General features: G+C 36.2%; 1 protein-coding gene across 3 annotated transcripts in view; it reads left to right on the top strand.

The window, feature by feature from the left end:
* Positions 1-19,288, top strand: part of LOC128896800 (serine-rich adhesin for platelets) — a 195,473-nt gene extending 176,185 nt beyond the window's left edge. For 2 of the 3 annotated variants that reach the window (XM_054160283.1, XM_054160282.1), the window contains 3 exons: positions 10,742-12,419; positions 14,775-14,937; positions 15,903-19,288. In XM_054160283.1, coding sequence (XP_054016258.1) covers positions 10,742-12,419; positions 14,775-14,937; positions 15,903-16,164 — 2,103 coding nt within the window. In that variant the 3' untranslated portion in view covers positions 16,165-19,288. Of the gene's footprint in view, positions 1-2,755; positions 3,510-10,741; positions 12,420-14,774; positions 14,938-15,902 lie in introns of those variants that run through there. The other variant, XM_054160284.1, reaches the window with a different exon arrangement.
* The last annotated feature ends 5,869 nt before the right edge of the window (positions 19,289-25,157 follow it).

The raw sequence follows: 25,157 nt of genomic DNA, 5'->3' as shown, positions 1-25,157 counted from the left end.
ACAAAATACGGCAAATTTGTTTATATTCTCATATTTGCTTCCTTAAACAGTACAACTTTGTTCTCTAACATTTTCTTATGTTTTTAAGCCGAACTGAGATAATTACGTGTTCTGTTTCTCGTGAATCACCCAGTATGTATATGTATAGTAATGTATATGTATATAGAATATACATATAGCTGTATACATATATACTATTATATATATACAGGGTGTCCCAAAACTCGGGGAGGAGCCGGAAATGGGGGGTAGCTGAGATGATTCTGAACAACAATTTCCTTTGCAAAAATGTCGGATGGGGCTTCGTTAAGGAGATATTAAGCGAAAACCCCGACCAATCAGAGCGCGCGTAGACCGTTGGAGCGGCCGCGGTAGCGTAGGCTACGCGCTGGTGGCCGCGCTTGCACACGAACAAGTGACTCGACGTGCATCGAAACATCGACCTAGCGCGTAGCCTTCGCTACCGCGGCCGCTCCAACGGTCTACGCGCGCTCTGATTGGTCGGGGTTTTCGCTTAATATCTCCTTAACGAAGCCCCATCCGACATTTTTGCAAAGGAAATTGTTGTTCAGAATCGTCTCAGCTACCCCCCATTTCCGGCTTCTCCCCGAGTTTTTGGACACCCTGTATATTTGGTTGCGCTGGGTCTGGGTTTGGCTGAGGTCGAATGGCCTCTGGGAGATCCCAATCGCGTTGATTGTCAACACCAGACGTATATCTTAAATCCTGGACGACGGCTTGTGCCAATATCCTGGGTGCCGGAAGAGCCATGTATTGCTAATGTGTATTATGGTCAACACGTCCAAAATCACCGGTGGCGTTCGGCCAAACCGGGATTTCGAGCCGATGATGTTTCCCATCAACCTCAAAATCACCAATGCGCCGCAGATATGCATCTATCGCTGGTGCTGTCGAGTAGTTCTTGTCTTTCAGATAGTTCAAAAGACTTTGCTCTTCGGGGTCAAAGTAACCTCTCAAAGTGCGGATCTGCGCGTACCGGGCATACAAATGCATACACATCACGTACCTATAACAAGAGCGCGACACTACTGTTGCAAACCGTTTATCGGTAGCAGCTCTGAGGTCGTACTCATTGTCTACGAGTGGGATAAAAGACTCGTTTGTTACCGTAAATGAGCGACATGCTCGCAATTCGTTATAACCGGCAAAATCATCGCAGTCGAATTCGATATTCGTTGGGTCATTGCTTAAAGGACTAGGCTTTCGCTTAGGCAAGGGGGAAGCCACTACCGGACGTAGACCAGTCGTTTTCGGTGCATTCTTGCGCTGAAATGGTCCCTTCGGCTTTTGGAACTTTGGTTCCTTTGAAACGGTGTCTTCGGTTTCACTTGCTTCCTCATGATGGTTTTTTTGCTTTGTTTGGACATTGTAGTCGTTTTGTTGCGTACTTGCTAGATTCCACAAGGTATATTTTGGGCGTCATATATGTTTGTTTTAATTCAGACGAACCGTAATTACCTCGAATATCTGATATTATTTTCATAATTTCCGGATCACTCTTTCGTTCAGTAACTAAACAATCTTTCGAAAAGGAAACAAAATTTACTGTTTTATACGGTACACTATTCGAACCTTGTATTTTTGTGCATTTGATTGGGAGACAAATAATCTAGACAAATAATCTACATGCATCATGCTTCTACCCGGCCTATGGTTTATATCAAAGTCAAATTGTTGTAAGAAAGCTCGCCATCTATATTTCCGATCAGTGAGATCTTTCTTATTTATTCGAAGCTTTCAACGAATTACAATCAGTGATTATTTTAAATGGTCGTCCATACAAAAAGGATTTAAAATGTTTAATAGTTTTCGACCACGAACCTTGGCTTCGATGTGAAATATAATACAGGTGTCCCAAAAATATTGGAGGTCCTTGAAAGGGGTGGTACAAGGGAGGTGGATTGATTTGAAGTAACTTTTTTCTTAGCGAAAATGTTGTCCGAGGCTTCGTTAAGGAGTTATTAACAGACAACCTCGGACCAATCAGAGCGAGAGGATGCCGGCGGACCGCCCGCAGTAGGTGTAGGCTACGCGCTAGGCGACCGCCCTCCGCCGGCGTACTCGCGCTCTGATTGGTCCGGGGTTTTCCGTTAATATCTCCTTAACGAAGCCTCGGACAACATTTTCGCTAAGGAAAAAGTTGTTTCAAATCACCCTCCGAACCACCCCTTTCAAGGTGTTGCAACATTTTTGGGACACCCCGTATGTGTCATATATGTATGATAATATATACACATATGACACACACATATATATCGTAGTCTGTGCTCACTTGCGCCGCGAGTGGTAGAAATATTCATAACATTTCTACACTACACAGTTAGGACTCCTTATACACTCTTCATGGATAGAGCTCAATGTTCAAATGTTGGGAATATGGCTGTTGATTAACCATAGATCGGTGCCAACTTCACCGAATAGGAATAGTGACTCGGCAAATGAATAAACACAGAAACGATTAACATTTAACTGTAATAATAACAAAACTAGATAACAAGTGTTTCGACGAAACGCTTCGACACCACGCAACGGAATCAATGCCGAATGGCCGTCGTCCCTACTCCACGCAACCAACAAACGCGTTCAAACACGCGCATGCGCAGAGCGGTACGCCTTAAGGCGAATCCCCAGACAAAAGTAGCAGCTCGCGCCGTCTTTAAACGTGGCAGGCACTCACGAAACCTTGATCAGCCTATTTCCGCGGCGGTCCGCTTTTTGTGGACGTCGCTGTATCAGCCCGGAGGGAGACAGTCAGAGCAGATATAGTACTAGAAGGAAAGCCGAAGCGCGGGCGCACTTGGTGAAATCAGTCGTTCGCAGTCAACGCGAGTGTGACGGCGGTGTGTGGTGGCGTCGCGACGCCGGCGCAGTCACGTCGATCGATTCCAACGATTATTTCTCTCTCTCCCTCTCTCCCTCTCTCTCGCCCCTAACGGGTCGACGGAAACCAGAGTCGAGCAGAAACGACAGAAACGAACGAGTAGAAAGAAGAAGCCCGTGGATCCGACGAGGAGGTGCATAGACACTTAGGGTAGCGGATAGAATGAGAGGGTGAAACTCGCCGTAGGTGTATCACCCAAGAGCGAGGGAGACAGACGAAGGGAGGAATCGGGCGGGGGTGTCGTGTGCGCGCGTGTCTTTCGACGGACACTACGCGTACAACGGAACGTGCAGGATACGCGCGAGGTGACAGATCACCAAGGAAGGTTTGTTTCGTGCCGAAAAAAAATAGCACGGGTTCTCTCTTTCGGTGACACCGTGTCTCCCCCGTGTTTAAAAATATTCGCGCACAGCCGCGGTGCAGGATGACGCCGTTGCGGATTTAGAAGAGAGAAACTTAACCTTCCCGCAAGCTGGACGCCGGGATCGATTGTAATACAGTCTTCTTAACAGCCGGCTGACACTGGCTCGAAGACATGGATTACCGGTCTACTGGTACCAGGTGCGAGGATGACTCCCTGGAGAACGAGAAAGGAATCGGTGCTGCGGTAAGGGATGCACATCCTTCTATCGTGCTTACGTCTGCGTGATTCGACTGTTCGACACGTCCGTTTCGTTGCTGATTTCACGGTCGCGTTATCGTTTGTTACGATTAGAGATGGCTAGAACTGCTACTTGAGAATCGCTCGTGATTCGATCACGTTCATTCTCAATCACGATGATTTTTCACAATGAGTGAATGTGAAATTCACATTCGTGATTTTTCGTGATCGCTTCTCATTGGTGAAGAACATAATTTCAGGCTAAATGTAAATGCACCGTAATGAAAAACACCCTACCTGTATATTTTACATATATTCTACATAAGTATGTAATTAACGACATCAAAACAAAAATGCGAATTACCTGCACCGCATGAGATAAAGTAAAGTAGAGAATAGTAAATAAAGGAATGCTTTAATGAGGAACAGTGAAGAGTAATGAATATAAGTCGATAATTATGAATTGCAAGTCTTAGTATAGTTGTAAGTGTCTTTAGACTTTTACAAAATGTAACACTATTAGAAAATAATATATAATTAATAATATATAATATATAATTAATAGATAAAACATAATACGAATACTATAAATAAAATACAAAGAACAAAATAACAATGGGATAAAATATATATAATAACGAATAAGTAACTATTTATTGCTTTTCAAGAATAATAGCATAGATAGTTGCTATTAAATGACCTACTTATTTACTTAATAAAGGAAATTGAAATTGATATTATACAGGGTGTCCTAAAAATGTTATAACACCTTGAAAGAGGTGGTTCGGGAGGTGATTTGAAACAACTTTTTTTTTTTAGCGAAAATATTGTACGAGGCTTCGTTAAGGAGATATTAAAGAAAAATACTGACTAATCAGAGCGCGCGAATGCCGATGGAGCGAATGCTACGCGCTAGGCGATTGCGCTCATACGCTACCGCGAGCGCTCCACCGGCATACTCGCGCTCTGATTGGTCGGGGAGCGCGGCCGCCTCGTGCTCTGATTCGTCAATGTTTTCCATTAATATCTCCTCAACGAAGCCTCGGACAACATTTTCGCTAAGGAAAAAGTTATTTCAAATCACCTCCCAAAGTACCTCTTTCAATGTGTTACAACATTTTTGGGACACCCTGTATACGGATTTTTTATGCAAACTATGTATATCGAAACATTTTATAAAAAGTGATTTAATTGAGACTAAGAATTTCGATCACGCTATTCTAGCAAGATAAAAGAACCACGATTCAGGGTCTTGTATGAAATTAAATCACCATCGTGATCGTGATTTTGCGCTTTATTATTTATCACTGTGATAAATAACGTTTAATGATTTCGCACGCCATCTCTAGTTACGATTTCGTAACTATACTTTTTACGTGTTCTTCGTAGTTCCTGTAATTTCTCCGCTCGACGACTGCGTACCACTGTCACGTGTGTTTCTTTTTTATTTGCCCGATGCAGTACATCTTTTTCGCCCGCTTCGTTTGCCCACGAAGATTAGCGACAACCGTGACGTCACGCTAGGAGGTTCGCGCACCGAAACGATTATGATAAATCGCAACATCTACGATTAATGTGGAATTGAACGTAGTGACTCGTGGTTGAGATGTTGTAAATAATGTTGTAATAAACAATGTTGTAAATAAGTTTACTGAAAAGACGGTGAAAGAAACCCACGTGTGGAAATTATTTTTCTTTGATTTTTAAGTTCAAATGGAACTATCTATTAGGGTCTCTTTTGTATACTATGCGATAGGTCTGATGACAAGATACTTATTCTTGGTAATATATAGTTTGAAACGTTGAAATTGTTTCTTTTTTTTAAATATGTGAGTTGCATCCTTTTATGAAACACTATGGGTGGGAGGACAAATTACACGAGTCGATCATTTTACTAGTTCAAATGGAACTCTCTATTGAGAGTTACATGAATGTTAGGGTCTCTTTTGTGTACTGTGCGATAGGTCTCATAACGAGATACTTATTCTTGATAGTACATAGAGTTTTAAATGTTGAAATTGTTTCTGTTTTTTTTTAAATATGTGATAATGTTGTAAATAACTTCACAGAAAAGCCGATGAATGAAACCCACGTGTGGAAATTATTTTTCTTTTCTTTTTCAGTGGACTTGGACTGTTTCTTTTCTTTTCTTTTTCAGTTTAAATGGAACTCTGTATTGAGAGTTACATGAATGTTAGGGTCTCCTTTGTATACTGTAGGCCAGGTCTCATGACGAGATACTTATTCTTGGTAATACATAGAGTTTGAAGCGTTGAAATTCTTTCTTTTTTTTAAATATGTGAGTTGCATCCTTTTATGAAACAATATGAGTGAGAGTACAAATTACACAAGTCAATTATTTTACTAGTGGTAATATTTGGTAGAGGTATTATCAGAGGTGTTATTTATAAATAATCTTCTTCAATGTTATGACGTTCCTTCATGAATTTAGGACACAGAGGCTCAAGACTGGGTATTGCTATTCCAAACTGTATATTGTAAATATTGTGACCAAAAAAAGAATATACATGTAGAATTGACCAACCTCCTTTTCGAAGTCTGTTAAAAAGTGTTAATCGAGACCCACATATTGACATTTTTGTTGTTTAATTCCAAATGAAACTCCATTGAGAGTTATATGACGTTACATGAATTTCTGCATGATGTTAAAATTCTTCTTATGTACTCTGTGTTAGGTCTTATGACAAGATACTTATTCTTGTTTATACATAGTGTTTTAAACGTCTATAAGTCTGTTTTATTTTTAAATGTGTAAGTTGCATTCTTTTTTTGAAACACTATACGTGAGAGCACAAATTATAAAAGTTAATCATTATTCTACTGTTGATGTTTTAATAGATTTTAGTAGATTAACCTGTTCACTTGATTACCTATTATCATTTCTAGATAATCTTTCTCAAAATTATTACATTCCTTCATTGATTTAAAACATGAGGACTCAGAGTTGATAAAAAGGTGATCGAAAACCCACTTGTTGAAATTTGGTTTGTTATTTGTTTAATTCCAAATGGTATTCTTTATCGACAGTTACATGACATTAAATAAATTTGTACTCGATGTTGGGGTTTTTCCTCTTTGCTATAAGTTAATACAAAATACTTATTCTTGGTAACATAAAATCATCTTTGGAAATATAAAAGTTAAATCTCCCAACAAACTATTACGATTACAAAAAATGTTTTTACAGAAATTATTTAGTGCAAAGAGACAAACTATATAAAGTAAACAATTTTGTTGCAAGCAAAGTAGTGGGACAGATTTAATAAACAAATATACTTTTTAAAATGAAACCTTCTATATTCTTATCAATTATTTTTATCCTTATATATGCATGTTATATACTTTATATCTTATAAATATTATATATCTTTATCAATAATTTTTTCTTTTATCTTTATATACAATTAGACAAAATTATTTAAACAATTATATAATAATTTTAAATAGTTTCAAACAAAGTGGTACAAAGTATCTTTGTCAACCATGAATATCGTAGGAAAACTATTACAAAATAACAGAAACAATGAGTAACTGTTCTATTATTTCCCATATCGTTGGCTTTAATAGCTACAGCATTAAAGCATAAGTTAATCAAATTAACCATAATTAGTTTGCGTCAATTACGCGTTAATTTTTACATTAATTTGAATGTGCAAGAAACTACAAAATGCAAACACTATGCAAGAATATAAAAAAGATTGAAAGTAACGTTCATGTTGTAATATTTGCAGAATAAAATAAATTCGTATTTAGGTTCAATTTTTGTAGACACTTTCAGAAAGGTTTTTTTTTGCATAAAGATCCGCAGTCTAGTTATGACATAGATTTCCATTTTCTTCTATTATTCTTGCTTTCCTTTTGTTCGTTAGAATCGTTTTCGTCGCCGCGACACTGTCGTGGTACGAAAAGCAGAGGAAGTACGTCGATTTGGGAACGCGGTTGCTCTATTTCTGGAGTTCGAATCGGGTTACTACATGCTTTTGAACTTCCACCTTCTTTGCGGCGTTATCTGTTGCACGTAATTAGCTAGATAGATCACTGCGCGACGATATATCGATACGTCGCGTCTAATCAAACATGCGATATTATCTTTCCTCCACGATATTCTACGCAATTTATAACCGATTCTCTCTATAATTGAAATTTATCTATCAAACCATGAATCACCGTTAAAAAAAACATGTTATATCTTACAAGCGTACGATAAGCAATTTTCATCGGTAACTACCATCATCACTGATTAACAAAATTGAAAACCTGGCCTGCTAAAATCGAAAATCGCAATGATAATTTTTTTATGGATAGGTTTTTTTAATATAAATTTTTGAATTTTTTTCGATTTTTTTCTGAGATACGTTATGTATTTTTTTAATATACGTGTCTTTATTGGATCCACCATTTTGAATTTTCCAATTCTCATACTAGATTTGAAGTTAGTTATGAAGATCTAATAACTTTTTAATGTACATGTCAGCGATATTGGATTCACCATTGTGAATTTTGAAATTCTAATGTCATATTTGTAATTTGCGGCCCAAGTAATTCGTCCATACCAAGTTTCATGGAAATCTAATAACATTAGTTTAAAAATAAAAAAAAAAATGTACATTCGTTGGCATAATTGTTTGGCTATGTATTTTGGCCTGCTAAACTCGAAAATCGCAATGAAGAATGTTTCCATGGATAACTTCTTGTTATATGAATTTTTGAATTTTCTTTCGATTTTTTTCTGACATAACTTCATATTTTAGACCATATCTTGAGTTAGAAACGTCCGATCGAGTCGCGCACGATGACATGTGCAAGAACTTTTTAATATACGTGTCTATATTGGGTCCACCATTTGGAATTTGGCAACTTTCACACTAGATTCGAAGTTAGCACCCCAAATAATTTATAAATGCCAAGTTTCATGTAAATCTAATTATTTTGTACTACACATGTCGGCCATATTGAATTTTGCAATTCTGAGCCAAATTTTGTATACAATTTTCGAACTGCAGCCGCCAAACTTTCATTACTTTAGAAATATTGTTCAATAATGAAGACACGTTGTTGTATCATATAACGTTCCAGTTTTGCTAATCCTAAACTCTCAGCTGCCATATTGTTCTTCTCTCAGGATTGCCAACAATTTACTGCAAACATGGCGGCAAATTCAAATCTTACTTTAATTTTGGTACACCATTTACAATTTCATTAAATGTCTTCTTAAAAATGCCAACATAAAAATACATGTACCCTTACAGTACGACTAAATGTGTGTGCAATATCCCGATTCAAAAATTATTTATGGGTTTAAAAACCCTAAACATAATGCTCAATCTGCGACTATACAGGGTGTCCCAAAAATGTTGTAACACTTTGAAAGTGGTGGTTCGGGAGGTGATTTGAAACAACTTTTTCCTTAGCGAAAATGTTGTCCGAGGCTTCGTGAAGGAGATATTAACGGAAACCTCGGACCAATCAGAGCGCGAGTATGCCGGCGAAGCGTCCGCTGATTGGTCAGTGTTTTCCCTTAATATCTCCTTAACAAAGCTTCGGACAACATTTTCGCTAAGGAAAAAGTTGTTTCAAATCACCTCCCGAACCTCTCCTTTCAAGGTGTTACAACATTTTTGGGACATTCTGTACATACAGAGTGGAAGTGATTTGAAACAACTTTTTCCTTTGCGAAAATGTTGTCCAAGCGTTCGTTATGAAGATATTAAGAGAAAACCCCTACCAATCAGAGCGCGCGTATACTGTTGGAGCGACTAGGCGGCCGCGCTCATACACTACCGCGAGCGCTCCATCGACATACTCGCGCTCTGATTGGTCAGGGAGCGCGGCCGCCTCGCGCCCTGATTGGTCAGTGTTTTCCGTTAATATCTCCTCAACAAAGCCTCGGACAACATTTTCGCCAAGGAAAAAGTTGTTTCAAATCACCTCCCGAACCATCTCTTTCAAGGTGTTACAACATTTTTGGGACACTCTGTATATGATAATATACAGTGTATACACATATCACATATATCATAAAGACTGTATAAGAAGTTCCAACTGTGTAGTGTAGAAGTGTTATCTAAATCCCGAGCTTTAGTGTAGCTGCCCTCCGTAAGGGTTTCTTCTGGGGGGACCCCTCTATTTTCCTGATATTTAAAATTTTCAACCGATCCCACTCTGATTTGCGTACCATTGTTATTTCTTAAAATATTGCGTCCCTTGTTTATAAGTTTTGTTGCTTCGTCCCTATGTCTTATTCTTCTGTTGTCTCTTTCTGAAATTGGAATTTCGAAGTTTTCTTGATATCTGTCATTCCAATCTTCGTCCTCTTGTGGAGGCCTCCATTTCGCTCTATATTTGTTTTTGTTGAAAGGAATTTCCAATTTGTTCTGGATTTTCTTTCCCAGATAACGTCTATAAGCTTTTTTATTACATCTTCTTCATCGAGTTTCTTAAGTTGTTGGATTTTGCGTATATTATTATTCCTTTCGAGGTAAGCTTGTTTTTTAATGCCCTTCTCCTCGTGGTAGAGGCTACCAAATTCATAAACTATTTCTTCCTTGGGAATCCTTCCGGTTTCGAATTCTGATAAGGGACCGAAATGGCGGAACTCGTCTTTGGGAACGTTTTCGTAATTGTTCTCTTTTCGTTCTTATATTAGCGTATTTTGGGTTGCATGAGGGCTCATTCGAAATAGGAAGGTCCAACGAATGGTGCTGTAGTCATCATTTGACTCACGAAATCCGTTTAGTATCCTAAAAATACTTCCATTACGCGGATGCGTGTTTTGCTCGACTTTTGTTCGACTTTAGACCCTCATGTTACGAAATATCAACACAATCTCGTTCAACCATGACCAGAGCACCCTCCGTTGGACCTTCCTCTTTCGAATGAGCTCTGATTCAGCCCAAAATATGCTAATATAAGAACGAAAAGCGAGAAATCGCGAAAACGTTCCCAAACACGAGTTCCGCCATTTTGACGATAATGCAGAGCAAGTTAAGTGCCAAATTTAGTTCAGGAAATGAGATGGCGCTTACTGCTAACGTGAATATCGATACATTGCGACGTTGTCATTCCGGCATAACAGCCAACATACGGACGAAATGCGAAAAATCTCCATTTTTCTCGGTAATGTCACCTCGCTGTATTACCCGTGTCTTCCCCCTGATAAATTCACAAGATTCCCAACTGTTCTTGCTCCCGAGTGATTTCCATTGACGTTGTTTCAGAACGACCACAAGGGAGCGTCTAAATGCGGTGGCTCGCACACGCGCGGAACGGCGATGTCGTTTGGTTTCCGACGAAGACCCACCTCCGGGATACCGATGCCGATAACGAGTTACGCCACAGAGGCGACGATGTTCCACCCGCGCTCGAAATCAGCCGGCCCGGAGCAGAACCGGAGACGCGACGAGGACAACACCTGCGCGATGCGTAACTCGTCTTCCGGCCGATCGACGCCTCGGCTGGCGCCACCGAAGAAAGAGTCCACCGGAATCGCCGTCCGGACGAACCGCTTCGGTTACAGGCAACCGCAGCCGAAATTCACGAACAAGGTCGGCGACATCTGTAGCAGTCACACGGCGAGTCATCACAACCAGGAAAAGCTGCAGCAGCAACAGCAGCTGGACAGTTTCGCCAAGCAGCAGCACAGGGTGGTACAAGTGTGCAACGCGACGGCGCCTTCGAAGGCGAAGCAAACGCAAATTCCAAATACCCAGTACACCAACGCAAACAGCAACTACGTGGACGGCAATCGGCGGCCATCGAACATCCCGGAGTCGTTCGGCAGGTACACCCTGCACACCAGTCACCTGCCGTTGCCTCAATACGCCGTAAGAATGACCGACGCGAACTCCAAGGTCGCGAAAACCGCAGCGAACCAGAGCAGGAAGGTTTCTGCGGCGTCGAAGAGCTCAGCGAGTTCGAAAGAAGGCTCCAGCACGGAGGATTCCGGCGTGGGGAGTCAGCAGGGTTGTCCTGGCGAGATCGAATCGAGAGGCGTTGATTACGCGGACGGATCGTTGGCGAGGAGACGCACCATAGGCAGACCTAGGAACTTGAGGATGGTCGTGAACGGGAAGAGCTTCGATGTCAGAGACGTCCGGGATGACGATAGCACGGTCACCGAAATATCCGTTATATCGTTGCCCAAGACGTTCACGGCTACCACTGGTTTGGTGCGGGAAAGAACTAGCCAGTACCAGAGGATCGTTAATAAAGACAACAGGTACACCGAATCGACCACGTCCATGTCCACCACGTCCTCGGAGGGCTACGACGAAGGTTTAGGCGAGGAGAAGGTTTATAAAGATAGATCACATTCCGAGAAGATTCCTTCGATTAAGTCGGACTTCAGTCCACCGAGTTCGGACGACCCTGAATACGGTCACGGGGAGGCGATGGCTGACGAGTACTCGTTGAGCTCCAGCGACGAATGTCATCGTTCCGGTTCGATTCAACACGCGGAGACCGTTTCCCACACGGCTAAGAACGGAACCTTGCCGAAGACTAGTCTGCGTTCCGTGCTTCTCACCATCGAGGATCCCGCGTTTGCCGCAGCTGCAGCCACGTCCACCACCTTGATAGATGATGAGACGTCCCCTGTCGACAGCCTCTTCGACAGTCTGACGGCTAGCATCACGCAGTCGGATGTTAAAGCCGCGAGGAAGGACAACGCGGCGGAACAGTGCGAACAGGAAGACGACAGCCCTGGGACCCCGACGAACGCGTCGAATTCGTTGAGTTTGTCGGAGGGTAGGGAATTCTTCGACGACGAGATCGCTGATCAGCCTGGGCTTGTTTTCGATGACATCTCGAGGACTGTTGGAGACCCGCATTCCGCCATGGCTAGTCAGGCACACACCGAGAACAGCCATACTTTGATCGAATCCAGTCCTAAGACAGGTACTGACGAATGGGATTCGAGTCTGTTCGAAGGGTGCTTGTGAACATTTATGGGCTTTTATCAGGATCCATTTATTGGTTAAAGATATGAGAGATAACACTAGTTTACAAAATAAAACAAACAAAAATGTACACTCAATGCCACAATTTTTATCTTATGTATTTTGATCTACTAAACTCGAAAATCGCAAGACAACATTTTTCTATGGATAGGTTTTTTTATACGAATTTTTGAATTTTTGTTTCCATTTTTTTCTGACATATCTTCTCATTCTAGGTCGTATCTCGAGTTAGAAACCTCCGATCGGGTCGCGCACAATGACATGTGCAAGAACTTTTTAATATGCGTGTCTATATTGGACCCACCATTTTGAATTTTGCATTTCTCATACCAGATTCGAAATTAGCGGCCCAAATAATTTATAAATGCCAAGTTTCATGAAGATCTAATAACTTTTAAATGTACGTGTTGGCCATATTGGATTCGCCATTTTGAATTTTGAAATTCTGATATCATATTCGTAATATGCGGCCCAAGTAACTCGTACATACTAAGTTTCATGTAAATCTAATAACTTTTTAATATACGTGTCGGCCATATTGGATTCCCCATTTTCAATTTTGAAATTATGCTATATAAATAGGAAAAAAATACAAAAACAAAGTAAAATTGGAATTTTTGTACCTTTACTCAATTGTTCCTAACTCTAGCATTTATCCATAGAATTTCTTCAACAAAAGCTTGTTTTCTTCGAAAAAGTGCGATCTATACGTAGACAATAAGAAACTGGACATAATTTGACAATTTCTATTTTTCCATGGCGATGGAAGAAATATTCGTGTTCTATTTTAACCGAAAAAATTAAAGTTTCTCATATATATTGACTCGTAACACTTAAACTATTGAACCGTTTGGAAAATAATGTAAAAAGTAATTGTTGGAAATTCGATTACCTTTAAAATGGCGTCTTGCGCGATTCAATCAGACGTTTCTAACTCGAGATATGGCCTAAAATGTTAACTTATATCAGAAAAAAATCGAACAAAAATTCAAAAATTCATATAATAAAAACCTATCCATAGAAAAATTTTTTCTTGCGATTTTCGAGTTTAGTAGGCCAAAATACATAAGAAAAAGATTGTGGCATTGAATGTACATTTTGCCTGTAAACTAGTAATAATTGACGAGTCCTTTGGTAGATTCTGATGATTTTATTCTTTCTGCCAGAGATGGGCGAACCCCTAGTTTTCGAATAAATCTGAACTTTACCGGCATGTTTGTCTCGTTTCCTCTTTTGAATATTTTCCAAAGAAGGAAACGAAACAAACATATCTGCAAACTTCAGAATTATCCGAAGCCTAGGGTTTTGCCCATCACTGCTTTCTACTTAACAATTGTACGTATAAAAAAAAGAACAACTTTAAACAAAGACATGGGTCTCGTAATTCAATTTCGTATAATAACATTCTGTGGTATCACCAATGCTATTGAAAATATTCAATTATCTGGTACATACTGCACAAATAAACGAAATATATGAAATAATATGTTATAGATGTAGACTGCTTGCTAAATTATTAATTAACTATAATACAGATAACAGTAAGTTCAGTTTATTTTGGATTATTATAAAAGAATTTTGTCTTTGCTAATAGAAAAATATGCGGGAAGAAAAAAGGCTTGTTTTGGATCATTTGACTTGAAAGAGGACTTGTGAGTAGTTGAAATCTTAGAAATTCAATCTCCAACGATTAATAAATCGTTGATAAAATATTAACCCTTTGCACTCGAAAGGTGACTCTCAATCACCGTTAGGCTTCACTCAGTAAATCTACAATACCTAATGTTTCTTTAGGTTTAATTTCTTTATAGCTCGAAGTGTCAATACAATGATTGTCAGTGAGGTAAAGGTGACCTTATTCTCAAATCTAGATAGCTTAGAATTCATGGCAATAAAATTCTAAGAAACATCTCGAGTTGCTGGCAGATACCAGAAAAAAAGGCCTCGAATGCAAAGGGTTAAACCGCTAAGTTTCATGTAAAATCAAAGTTCGCTAATGAAACACCAGAGGCCTCTAACTGTAATATAAGTAAGAACTCTTTCACCTATATTGCACAAAAGAAATGATTCTGAGAAAAGTCCCATATGTTTGTCAACACTCTGTAAATATACGCTAATTATTCATTATTCTGATTAGATATTGGTAACAAGCCTATAGAGCTACCTTATTTAATAAACTATGTATATTGTAAAGTACGCAATGCTTGAAAAGCATTACATGATTTGTTTCTTGTTTATTTTTAATTCTTTTTATAATTTTATGCATCGTACATTGAATGATTATTTCTTTCAGGTACAGGACATGGAAAAAACGCAACAAACAGCCCTCATCATGGCAAACGAATAAGTCGAGCTGGCAGCGTCGACACTTTATCTCCCTGTGAATCCATTGCTTCTGATGACCTAATACTGGATTACGAACAGAGCGATGCGAGCTCCTACGAGGAACAACATCGGTTGGTATTTGATATTTTTTAACCCTTTCACAAGTAAACATTATTGAGAAATAGACATGGTTTACATGGTTTACACACACATTGTGGTAGCTTTATTTGATAAGTTTAAAAGTATTTTATTACTTTACTTTAAATAAACGTTAGAATAAAATCATATAATAAAATACGTATAGTATAGTATAGTAATGAAATAAATAAAAAAAGATAGAATTATTGATTAGTATACATAACGAAGCATGCATGTATTTGGTTACATGCTTAGCTATGCATATAGTATAGTAAATATAATATACGCAAGTACTCTACTTATACTTTATTCTGGATACTAATAAATATACAACCAAAATATATAGTCAAATATACACAACTTTATTACGTATACTGCTGAGAAATTCTATTTTATTGATTTATTTAATAATTATACCATATGTATATTATAATATTCATTCTTTCTCTTTGGAAAATTTTGTATATTATTATTTGATAGTATATTTGAAAAGGCAAAATATGATTCAATGTGCCAGACGGATACTTACTTTCATAGTGTTAAAATTCTTTTGTCGTTGAAGGATAAGAATGTTTATTAAGTGACAGTAATTATAATTGAGAGCATAATAGATCATTGCAACTGTGTATTTGTACTCTACTTGGTTCTATTTAAATTTAGCCTACAAATGGTTTAATCAATTGTATATCAGATGGTCACTCTTACGTGTTACAAAATGATTGGATCAAAACAATTAAAAAAGCAATAATTTCCTAAATATTAAATATTTCCGTTACGTTTTGCACTAACAATCAAATCAGCTTTTCATTCTTATTGTTTCTTATTATTCGTTGTTTTCTTGTGCAAAGTTTGTGTTATGAACTTGCGAACATCTTGGGCAACCTTAACATTTCAACTGAATGCTTCTGTTATATATTGACATTAATTACTATTTACTGATTTTCATTGTGTATTTCAGGGTGGAGTCAACTACTGCATTGCAGGACATGGATGACGCTGTCATTCTGTCCGAACTGGAAGCTCAAGGAGAAGAAGTGATGAGACAGTGGACTTCTTTGTTGGGTACATGTCAAACACTGCAGCAAACTAATAATTCGAATACAATTAATAACAATGTGAACAGTGGATCGGCCAATAACAATAACCCATCAACCAACGATATAGGGTGTGTATTTAAAAGTTTTATATCGCATTTAATACCTCTAACTGCTTTGTATTGATCATGGTTCAACACATGCATGCATACTTCTACGGTAGATAGGTTCGAATCGAGAACAAATTATACTAAATGTTATCTTCTAGATTTATTTATGAGTAAAATGAACCATCGTTTCGCCGCTTTAAGAATTATTTTTAACTATAGGTTAGTAGTCCAAGAAACGCACAATTGTTTATAGCTTGGGAAACGCTTCTTTTACGTTTCGTTTTATGTATTTACATTATATGTTGCTTAGCTGTTTGTTATTATACACGTTAATAGGTATTACCATACGGTATAAATAAGAGTGATAAAAACGACTTGTATCTTTTCCATCGAACGTTCAACATAATGGCTAAGAATATAATTAAATGTAGAACAGAAACGATTAATTCGTTATTCTACGTCTGCTTTAGATGTTATATATTCGCTAACATTTACGAATAATCGGAAATAACATTTGAAAGATAATCACTTCGTAATATGGATACTCCTTTGGAGCGACAATCTTTTTAACTACTTGAATTCTTGCACAGTGTCCATATTATATATATAATATTATATTACACATATATTTATGGAATATCCTTAATTGAAGTTAATAGTGAATTGTATTAGTGAATTATATTACATATTATATTATATGAAGTATGAATTATTTTACAAAAATTTTGGCGTAACGGTTATATTTAATGGAAAGGTCTACTTTAATATTGTCACTATCTATTTGACAAGTATTTTTTTAACAATTTCGAATGTTACGTACTTTTGGATTTGGAAAACTTTATAAAAGTATAACTTCTTCGTTATAGTGAAGAAATGAGTAGGAATATTAACAAGTTTACCTCCTGTACAAGAAGATAAACTATACAGATTTTGCTATCATTAGAAAAGTTATTGTTTAATTTTTAGGATTTGTAAGGTAAGTTGTATAATATTACACATAAATGTCACAGTCTGTAATTATTAGCTGGTTTTAATAAGCATAATGTAGAAAATTATTTTGGAATAAGGTTTCCACTAAAAGGTGTAACAACAAGTTTTTCTTTACCAACACTTATTTAGGTATTTCAACGATAGTTATGAATAATCTTTATTTAATATACTCTTTTAATTCATTTTAAATTAGAAACATCTCCTATACGAAAGTTTTCACATATAAAAAACTTTTTTAATTACTTCCAATTAATCTAATAAAATTCTTAATAATTACAAGACTATGTTTTTTCATGTAAAACTGTTTAAAACTCGAAAATTCAAATAATAGCATAAAAACTTAATACTGAAATTCAAGATTTGAATTGTGAGAGGTGAACTTTTCTAATAATGATTTGTAGGTTCTAAGTACAACAAGATACAATTTCATGCAACCACTTTAAATACTACAAATAATGGATAATTCATTGTAGTAATTAATTTAATTTTTCTTAATTTCAAGACCAACAAAAATATAACAATAAATTAAAATTTACAAGTTTTTCTTTTAAACACTGAATGTAATGAAAATTGAATATTTTTTAATAAAAGAAATGAAATAAAATAATTTAGCAGGAAGTTAATAGTTTTTACTAATATTATTATCGATGATACTATTTATTAACTACTTATCAACAACACAAATTTAAATAATGTCTCAAGCGTAAATGATTACGTATACAAACTGTGAATGAACCAAAGTTTCTTTTTGCATTGTGTCTCCATCTGAATTAAATGGAATCGCTTTAACGAGCACATTTCTGAAATATGTCAGGGTTTGAGATATGCGCGAGACATTGTTGTATGGCGTCTATTCATCCATACAAAACCGCGTCTGCATTCCAGACATCGAGACTTCTCTCTGCTAGCGAGATATTTCAGTCGACCGAACGTTCGTGTCAAAATCAATAGCTTCGTAGAAATTAAATACTGTCATATGCTTAGGGATGTGAGATGGATATTGGAAACATTTAATTATGAACAAATATTAATGATGGAGGGATGTAGAATTTTATATTATTTGTACCTTAATGAAATATTATTAAATTTATTTGAATATGTAGCTTCTTTGGTTTTATAACGAAACATTATTTTGTTATTAAATATTCTGTTGTGTTTTTGTGTTTTTATGGGATTTAATTCTTCGCTATTTAAATATATTTACTGTTAGGCAATTAAATTAATATAATTTCTAGACAATTTAATTAGAAGTTTCCTGTTTATTATTAATATAAGTGATTCTTTTTAATAATAATTTCTTATTTTAGCAATATAAAAATAGTTCTTAAATATTTTACAGGATATCCCATACTAGTCTTTCCCTATAACTATTTCTTACTAAAAGAACTGTTCCAGATAAAACATACTCTACTTTGAGAGGGTTCATCTTGTAGTCTGTGCACAATTTTGTTCCAAGTGAAAGCATTTCTGAGATTTCATGATCACCCAATCTTTTTTCAAATTAAACTATATGCAGTATTTTAACTAAACATGGAGCTTATAGATTGACAAATACAGCGACCTATAATATGTAAGTCATTCAAGGTCATTCAAGGGCAACACGCAGAACCTGATACCTGTATCTTTGCTGCAATGAATGCTGTTACTCTAAATAAGGAAATGAGGTAGTGCACCAGTTTCTAACAGGATCATTGAATCTGTTAGCTCTCGAATTTTTTCTATGGAATCGTCTAAATAATAAAATTTATATATTATGAGGTAACTGTATTTGTTAGTAAACAAAATTCATATTCATTTAAATATGTTCAAGAATATAATTAGAAACATAAGTTTCAAAAAGTTAAGGTGTGGTTTTCAGAAAGATTATTTAAAATATTAAGGCACGGAAGCTAAAATAGTGAAATTTATAGTAAAATTTATATATTATAAGGTAATTGTATTTATTAGTAAACAAAATTCATATTCATTTAAATATGTTCAAGAATATAATTAGAAACATAAGTTTCAAAAAGTTAAGGTGTGGTTTTCAGAAAGATTATTTAAAACATTAAGGTACGATAGCTAAAATAGTGAACGTTGATATTTTTCAAGTGCCTCGACTTGAAACAAAAACACGCAAACAACAATGGCTACAAGATAGCCCACTAGGAAAAGTGTAAGTTTTGCTGTAAACATCTCTTTGATGAAATTATAATAAATATAAACAAACGTTTGCGCCAGACATCTGTTTAATACCCATTTCTAATAATTATAAATAGACTGCGGATTTTTATGCATTTATAGGAAATTTGAATGTGCAAGAAACTACAAATTGCAAACAATATGCAAGAATATAAAAGAGATTGAAAGTAAAGTTCACGTTATAATATTTGTAGAATAAAATAAATTCCTATTTAGGTTCAATTTTTGTAGACGATAGTCTACAGTTTGTTCGCAAAGATTTTATTTTGCATAAAGATCCGCAGTCTAATTATAAGGATACAATTTTTAGAGAATAACTTATTTTACTTCATTAATACATCGTACTATTAGGTTGTCCCCAAAGTTTCTTCCATGACTTGCACTCAATTATTTTCTGTGGCAGTGTTTATATAAATAGACAACCTAATTTATTAGATGTTAATATTGTATAACAGTAATGGAGCAAAATGAATCGTACGCAATTTAATAATGTAACATTAGACATAAAATATTGTGTACGTATTACTTATTAATGAAATGGAAGAAACTTTTGGGACAACCTAATACTTTTTCGTTTAAGAACTGATAGACTATAATTTGAGAAACACTGGTTCAAACGATCCCATGCTATCGCATTAACAGGCTAAAATACACCTAACCTACATAACTTTCGGTAATACAGTGCCTGAAATTTCCATAAAGCCACCACGTTGTTTGCTAATATCTTATAATTATTCTATACTTATGATAAATTTGAGTATGATTTCATTTTAGGCGTATTAAGAACACATATATATAGATTGAAAGAATAGAAATAATATTTATTTAAAGAAATATTATTTCTATTATTTCAATCTATATATACAGGGTGTCCCAAAAATGTTGTAACACCTTGAAAGAGATGATTCGGGAGGTGATTTGAAACAACTTTTTCCTTAGCGAAGATGTTGTCCGTGGCTTCGTTGAGAAGATATTAACGGAAAACACTGACCAATCAGAGCGCGCGTATACCGTTAGAGCTGCCGCGGTAGCGAAGGCTTCGAGCTAAGCGGTCACGTCAATGGCCTTCGATGCACGTTGAGTCACTTGTTCACGTATAAGCGCGGCCGCTTAGCTCGTAGCCTTCGCTATCGCGGCCGCTCCACCGGTATCCGCGTGCTCTGATTGGTCGACGTTTTCCGTTAATATCTCCTCAACAAAGCCTCGGACAACATTTTCGCTAAGGAAAAAGTTGTTTCAAATCACCTCCCGAACCACCTCTTTCAAGGTATTACAACATTTTTGGGACACCCTGTATATGTGTTCTTAATACGCCTGAAATGAAATCATTGTGTCCACTATCTTCAATAAATGGTATTAAAATTGTGTCTCATAATTCTGTATATTTTTCAGAATTCATTTTAGAAGTAATGCAACAGATTGGTGCCTTGATGGCAGGTTTAAATGCAGCTCAGATCATTAATGTACCACTACCAAAATTGCGACTCATTGTTATGTCTTTTTTTTCCCTTAAATCATGCCAGCAATATTTAAAACCATCTGGCCCGCCTACATTGAATTTCTTTTCGTCAGAAAAAATAACAAATTCCCATTGTTTGACCAGGACATGTGTGCTTGGCAAAATCAAGACGAGCCTGTTTGTGTTTGACTTTGAGTGCTGGTTTTTGCACCATTTTTGTCCAGTGGAATCGTTTGGAATTTTTTAAAATTTGCTGTATACATCTTGTAGTTACTGGCAAATTTCATTCAACGCAAAATTGTGCTGCACTTCTAAATACTCTTGATGCAGATCTCATTAATAATGAATGCTGACTCTTGGTCAGCCTTTTATTTAAATTCACCCCTTTGGGACGGTTTTTCCCCTAATCTTTTCCTAAATTTACATAATTATTTACAACGGTACGTGATAGGTTAATTTTTTTTGCAATTATGCGATTAGAACATCCCATATCCCTATAAGCATCAATGGATGCCTTTTCTTCACTGGTTAACAATTGTCCTCGTGGCATTTCACTAGTAAGAAATTAAAATATAAAATATTACCATTTCAATAAATTTACAGATAAATTTTTATGCAAATACACAAATTACTTTTTTATTGGAGTTTCACATCATTTATGGTACCTAGCTGGACTTCTTAACTCAAAATCTAAGCACAAACTAAGTGGTCTTATATGTAGAAATTTCGCACTTACAGTGGGTGTAGCAAATATTCGTACACCAATCAATTTCCAAAATAACTATGTAAAATTGTAATTTATTATCTTATTTTTTGTAAACAATGACATTCTACATATTCTTAAAAATCTCTAGAATAGATAGATTACAACAAAAATAGTTATTTATGTAAGTTGCGAAATGAACAAGAAAAAAGAAACAAGTAATCGATAGAAATATTGAAGCAATAAGTATTCGCACAACTGTTTCATTCTTAAAACTTCATTAAAAAGAAAAGAATATATATATTATATTATATTACAAGTATATAACACTTCCTTCGTAGGGATTTCCGTTTGATTTTATAATTATTGTAATCTTCTAAGCATTAAATTAACTAAATTATTAGTTTTTCGAAGTGGGATCTTGTTTGATTCTTCTATTAGAGCCATTTTTAAAAGCACTTTACTGGAAATTTGATGTTTTCTAACTCGTACGGAGCAATAAACTAATGTCTTTACGTTACAAACTCTACTGTAAATGGTTCGTCATAAGAATCGTAGAAATTACACACTTTTCCCATTTTTTTTGTTAATTTCACAAATTACATTAACTAGTAAATGTTGTTTGGACTATATCTATCTTAGAGACTTCCGAGAATATGTAAAATATCATTAATTATAAAAAGCAAAGTTTAAGAAACTACAATTTCACACAAAAGTTTTTTGGGAAATTGATCAGTGTACGAATACATTCTACACCCACTGTAAGCACAAACTAAGTGGCCTTATACAAATTTCCCACTTATATTTTGCTTCGTACAGCAAATAATGTAAACACAAAAACTGTAAATTAAATATAATTGTAGATGAGAAAAAAGTAGTAAAGTTAAAAATATTTTTTAAAAATTCGTCAAAATATTGGGTGGCTTTATGGAAATTTCGGGCACTGTAATTGCAACAAAGAGTATTATTATATTAGATGCTTTAATGCCAAGCTATTATTTACGAGAAGAGGCATTCCAACGTTATTATGCATTCGAATTTGGCGCGCAGTTCGATATCCCTTTCCTACCTAGCGGCTAGCTTTCTCCTCATTGGCTGGCTCGCGCCAGTGTCATGGCGGAGCCGGCAATTCGAGCTTGAAACGCAACGTTAGTAACGCGTGTGCGCTCCTATCGTTCGCATTGGTTCGCGTCACTCGTTCGGGGTTCGTTCTTAGTTGTGTCGCGTTATCGCGTTACCGCGTTACCTTAATCAGCGTCGAGTGGATAGTTGTAGGAAATAGTGAAGTGTCATAACAACAGTGAACTATACAAAGTGCGAAATTGAAAAGTACCGCGTGTTTATTGTTTCACGGTCTATCGAAGACGCAGTTTCATGTCTAACATGAAAGTTTTGCCAACAAAAGAGTGTCGCGTCAGCGAACCTTCTAGGTAATTTATATATAAAATATTTATTTGTAAAGATAAGGTACATAAAAGATGTAGGAGACAATTTTAGTTACGATTATAGTAATTGTACATGGTAAGCTGCTCGTTCACGAATTTTCTTAGCGTCTCGCTCTCTCGCACGACGATCTTCCAACACCTGTCGCACTTTGTCGTTCACATTACTCGTTTGACGTACACGAAACAAAAACATACTAGGAGCCTCGCTAGTAGAGCGACAAACCGTAATATTAAATGCAAATTCGACTTTATCTAATACTTTAATCACAATCGGTCAGCAGAAAATAGAAATAGAAAATTTTGCAAGCATTAGAATTGAATAATGATGAACACGTTCCACTTGACCATTCGCACGTGGAGTACCGACGGCAATCGATACGTACGCGATAGATTCTTTTTCGATAAACTATAAACATCGATAAATTCTTGAAATGCGTTAGATGTAAATGAAGTTTCCCGATCGGTTATTATTCGCTTTGGACTGTGCATTCTAAAATAATTGCACAGGTGTTGCACGACTTCCTCCGACTTCGTTGACTCTCAAGGAAACCGAATGTATTTTGTAAACGCATCGATCACGGATCAAAGATATTTATAGATACTCGGATTTATTTTTTTCTAACGGATTATTATGGTCCTCCTTTCGGAATACTGTAAAGGTAACCTTTTTATCTTTCACACAACGGCGATAATTTAAACCGTGTAAACAGTGCTTTAATTTTTCCTCGCGTTTTAGGGAACCAATATACGCGCGCTTTGATTGGTCCGGGCTTTTCTGTTAATATCTCTTCAACGAAGCCTCGGGCAACATTTTTGTAAAGGAAAAAGTTGTTTCAAATCACCTCTACTTTGTATATACAGGGTGTCCCAAAAATGTTGTTACACCTTTAAAGGTGTGGTCCGGAAGGTGATTTGAAACAACTTTTTCCTTAGCGAAAATGTTGTCCGCGGCTTCGTTGAGGAGATATAAACAGAAAACCCCGGACCTATCAGAGCGCAAGGATGCCAGTGGAACGCCCGCGGTAGGCGTGGACTACGCTCTAGGCGACCGCCCTCCGCCGGTATACGTGTGCTCTGATTGGTCAGTGTTTTCCATTAATATCTTCTGAACGAAGCCTCGGAGAACATTTTCGCAAAGAAAAAAGTTGTTTCAAATCACCTCCTGAACTACCCCTTTCAAGGACCTCCATCATTTTTTAGACACCCTGTATAATAATATAAAATATATTTTATAATCGGATTGGACTATTTGCAAAATTAAGACACGCTATTTTTCGAATAGTTATGATGAAATATATTTTATAATTAGATTCGTCGATCTGCAAAGTTAAGACACGCTATTCTTTGAATAGTTATAACTAGACTGCGGATCTTTGTGCATTTATAGGAAATTTAAATGTACAAGAACCTACAAAATGCAAACAATATGCAAGAATATAGAAAAGATTGAAAATAAAGTTCATGTTATAATATTTGCAGAATACAATAAATTTCTATTTAGCTTCAATTTATGTAAGACGTTCGCGAAGATTTTATTTTGCATAAAGATCCTCATTCTAGTTATAACGAAATTTATATACAATAATATAAAATATAATTTATAATCGGTTACAATGATTCTGCTATATTCGACCTTAAAATGTTGCATTTCTTTTGTTTACTAAGATACAGAATATGAAGAAAAGGTTCAATAAAAGGTTAAGGTCAACGAATACCTCGAGACAAATACGACGATATTAAAATACTAATAATGCTACGTCCTATAACGATAATATGCATTGGTACGAATCTTTACCGTGCGAACGTTACTATCATGATCTTCTCACTGGCTCTAGAGCAAATACATCTGCGTGTAGCATAATAAAGAAAAAACCTAACCAGTTTGGGATTATGTTGCGTGGAGAAGAGTCACGTTTCGCGGCTACGGAACAACGTAAAAAGTTAGATTTACGTGGTAGAGAATCCGATTATTCGATTACATTCAATTTTTAAAATATACATACAATTTTAAGAGTTTATACAAGTAACGAATGTCTATCAGAAGTATAATGTAAGTTTCCTTTTTAACGTTTCATTTTTCATTCTATACTTTTCATTTTTTTCCTTCCATATTTCATTTTTCGTTTTCGTGTTTCATTTGCCTCTTTTCATTTTTCATTCTCTCCTTTTTATTATTCATTTTCTCATTTTCAGTTTTCATTTTCTTCTCATTTTTTTTATTTTCATTTTCCATTCTCTCCTTTTTATTATTCATTTTCTCATTTTCAGTTTTCATTTTCTTCTCATTTTTT

Source organism: Hylaeus anthracinus, unplaced genomic scaffold (genome assembly GCF_026225885.1).
Source record: "Hylaeus anthracinus isolate JK02 unplaced genomic scaffold, UHH_iyHylAnth1.0_haploid 11978, whole genome shotgun sequence".
Taxonomy (NCBI): Eukaryota; Metazoa; Arthropoda; class Insecta; order Hymenoptera; family Colletidae; genus Hylaeus; species Hylaeus anthracinus.
The sequence above is the reverse complement of the archived record's forward strand: the minus strand, read 5'-3'. Positions and strand labels throughout refer to the sequence as shown.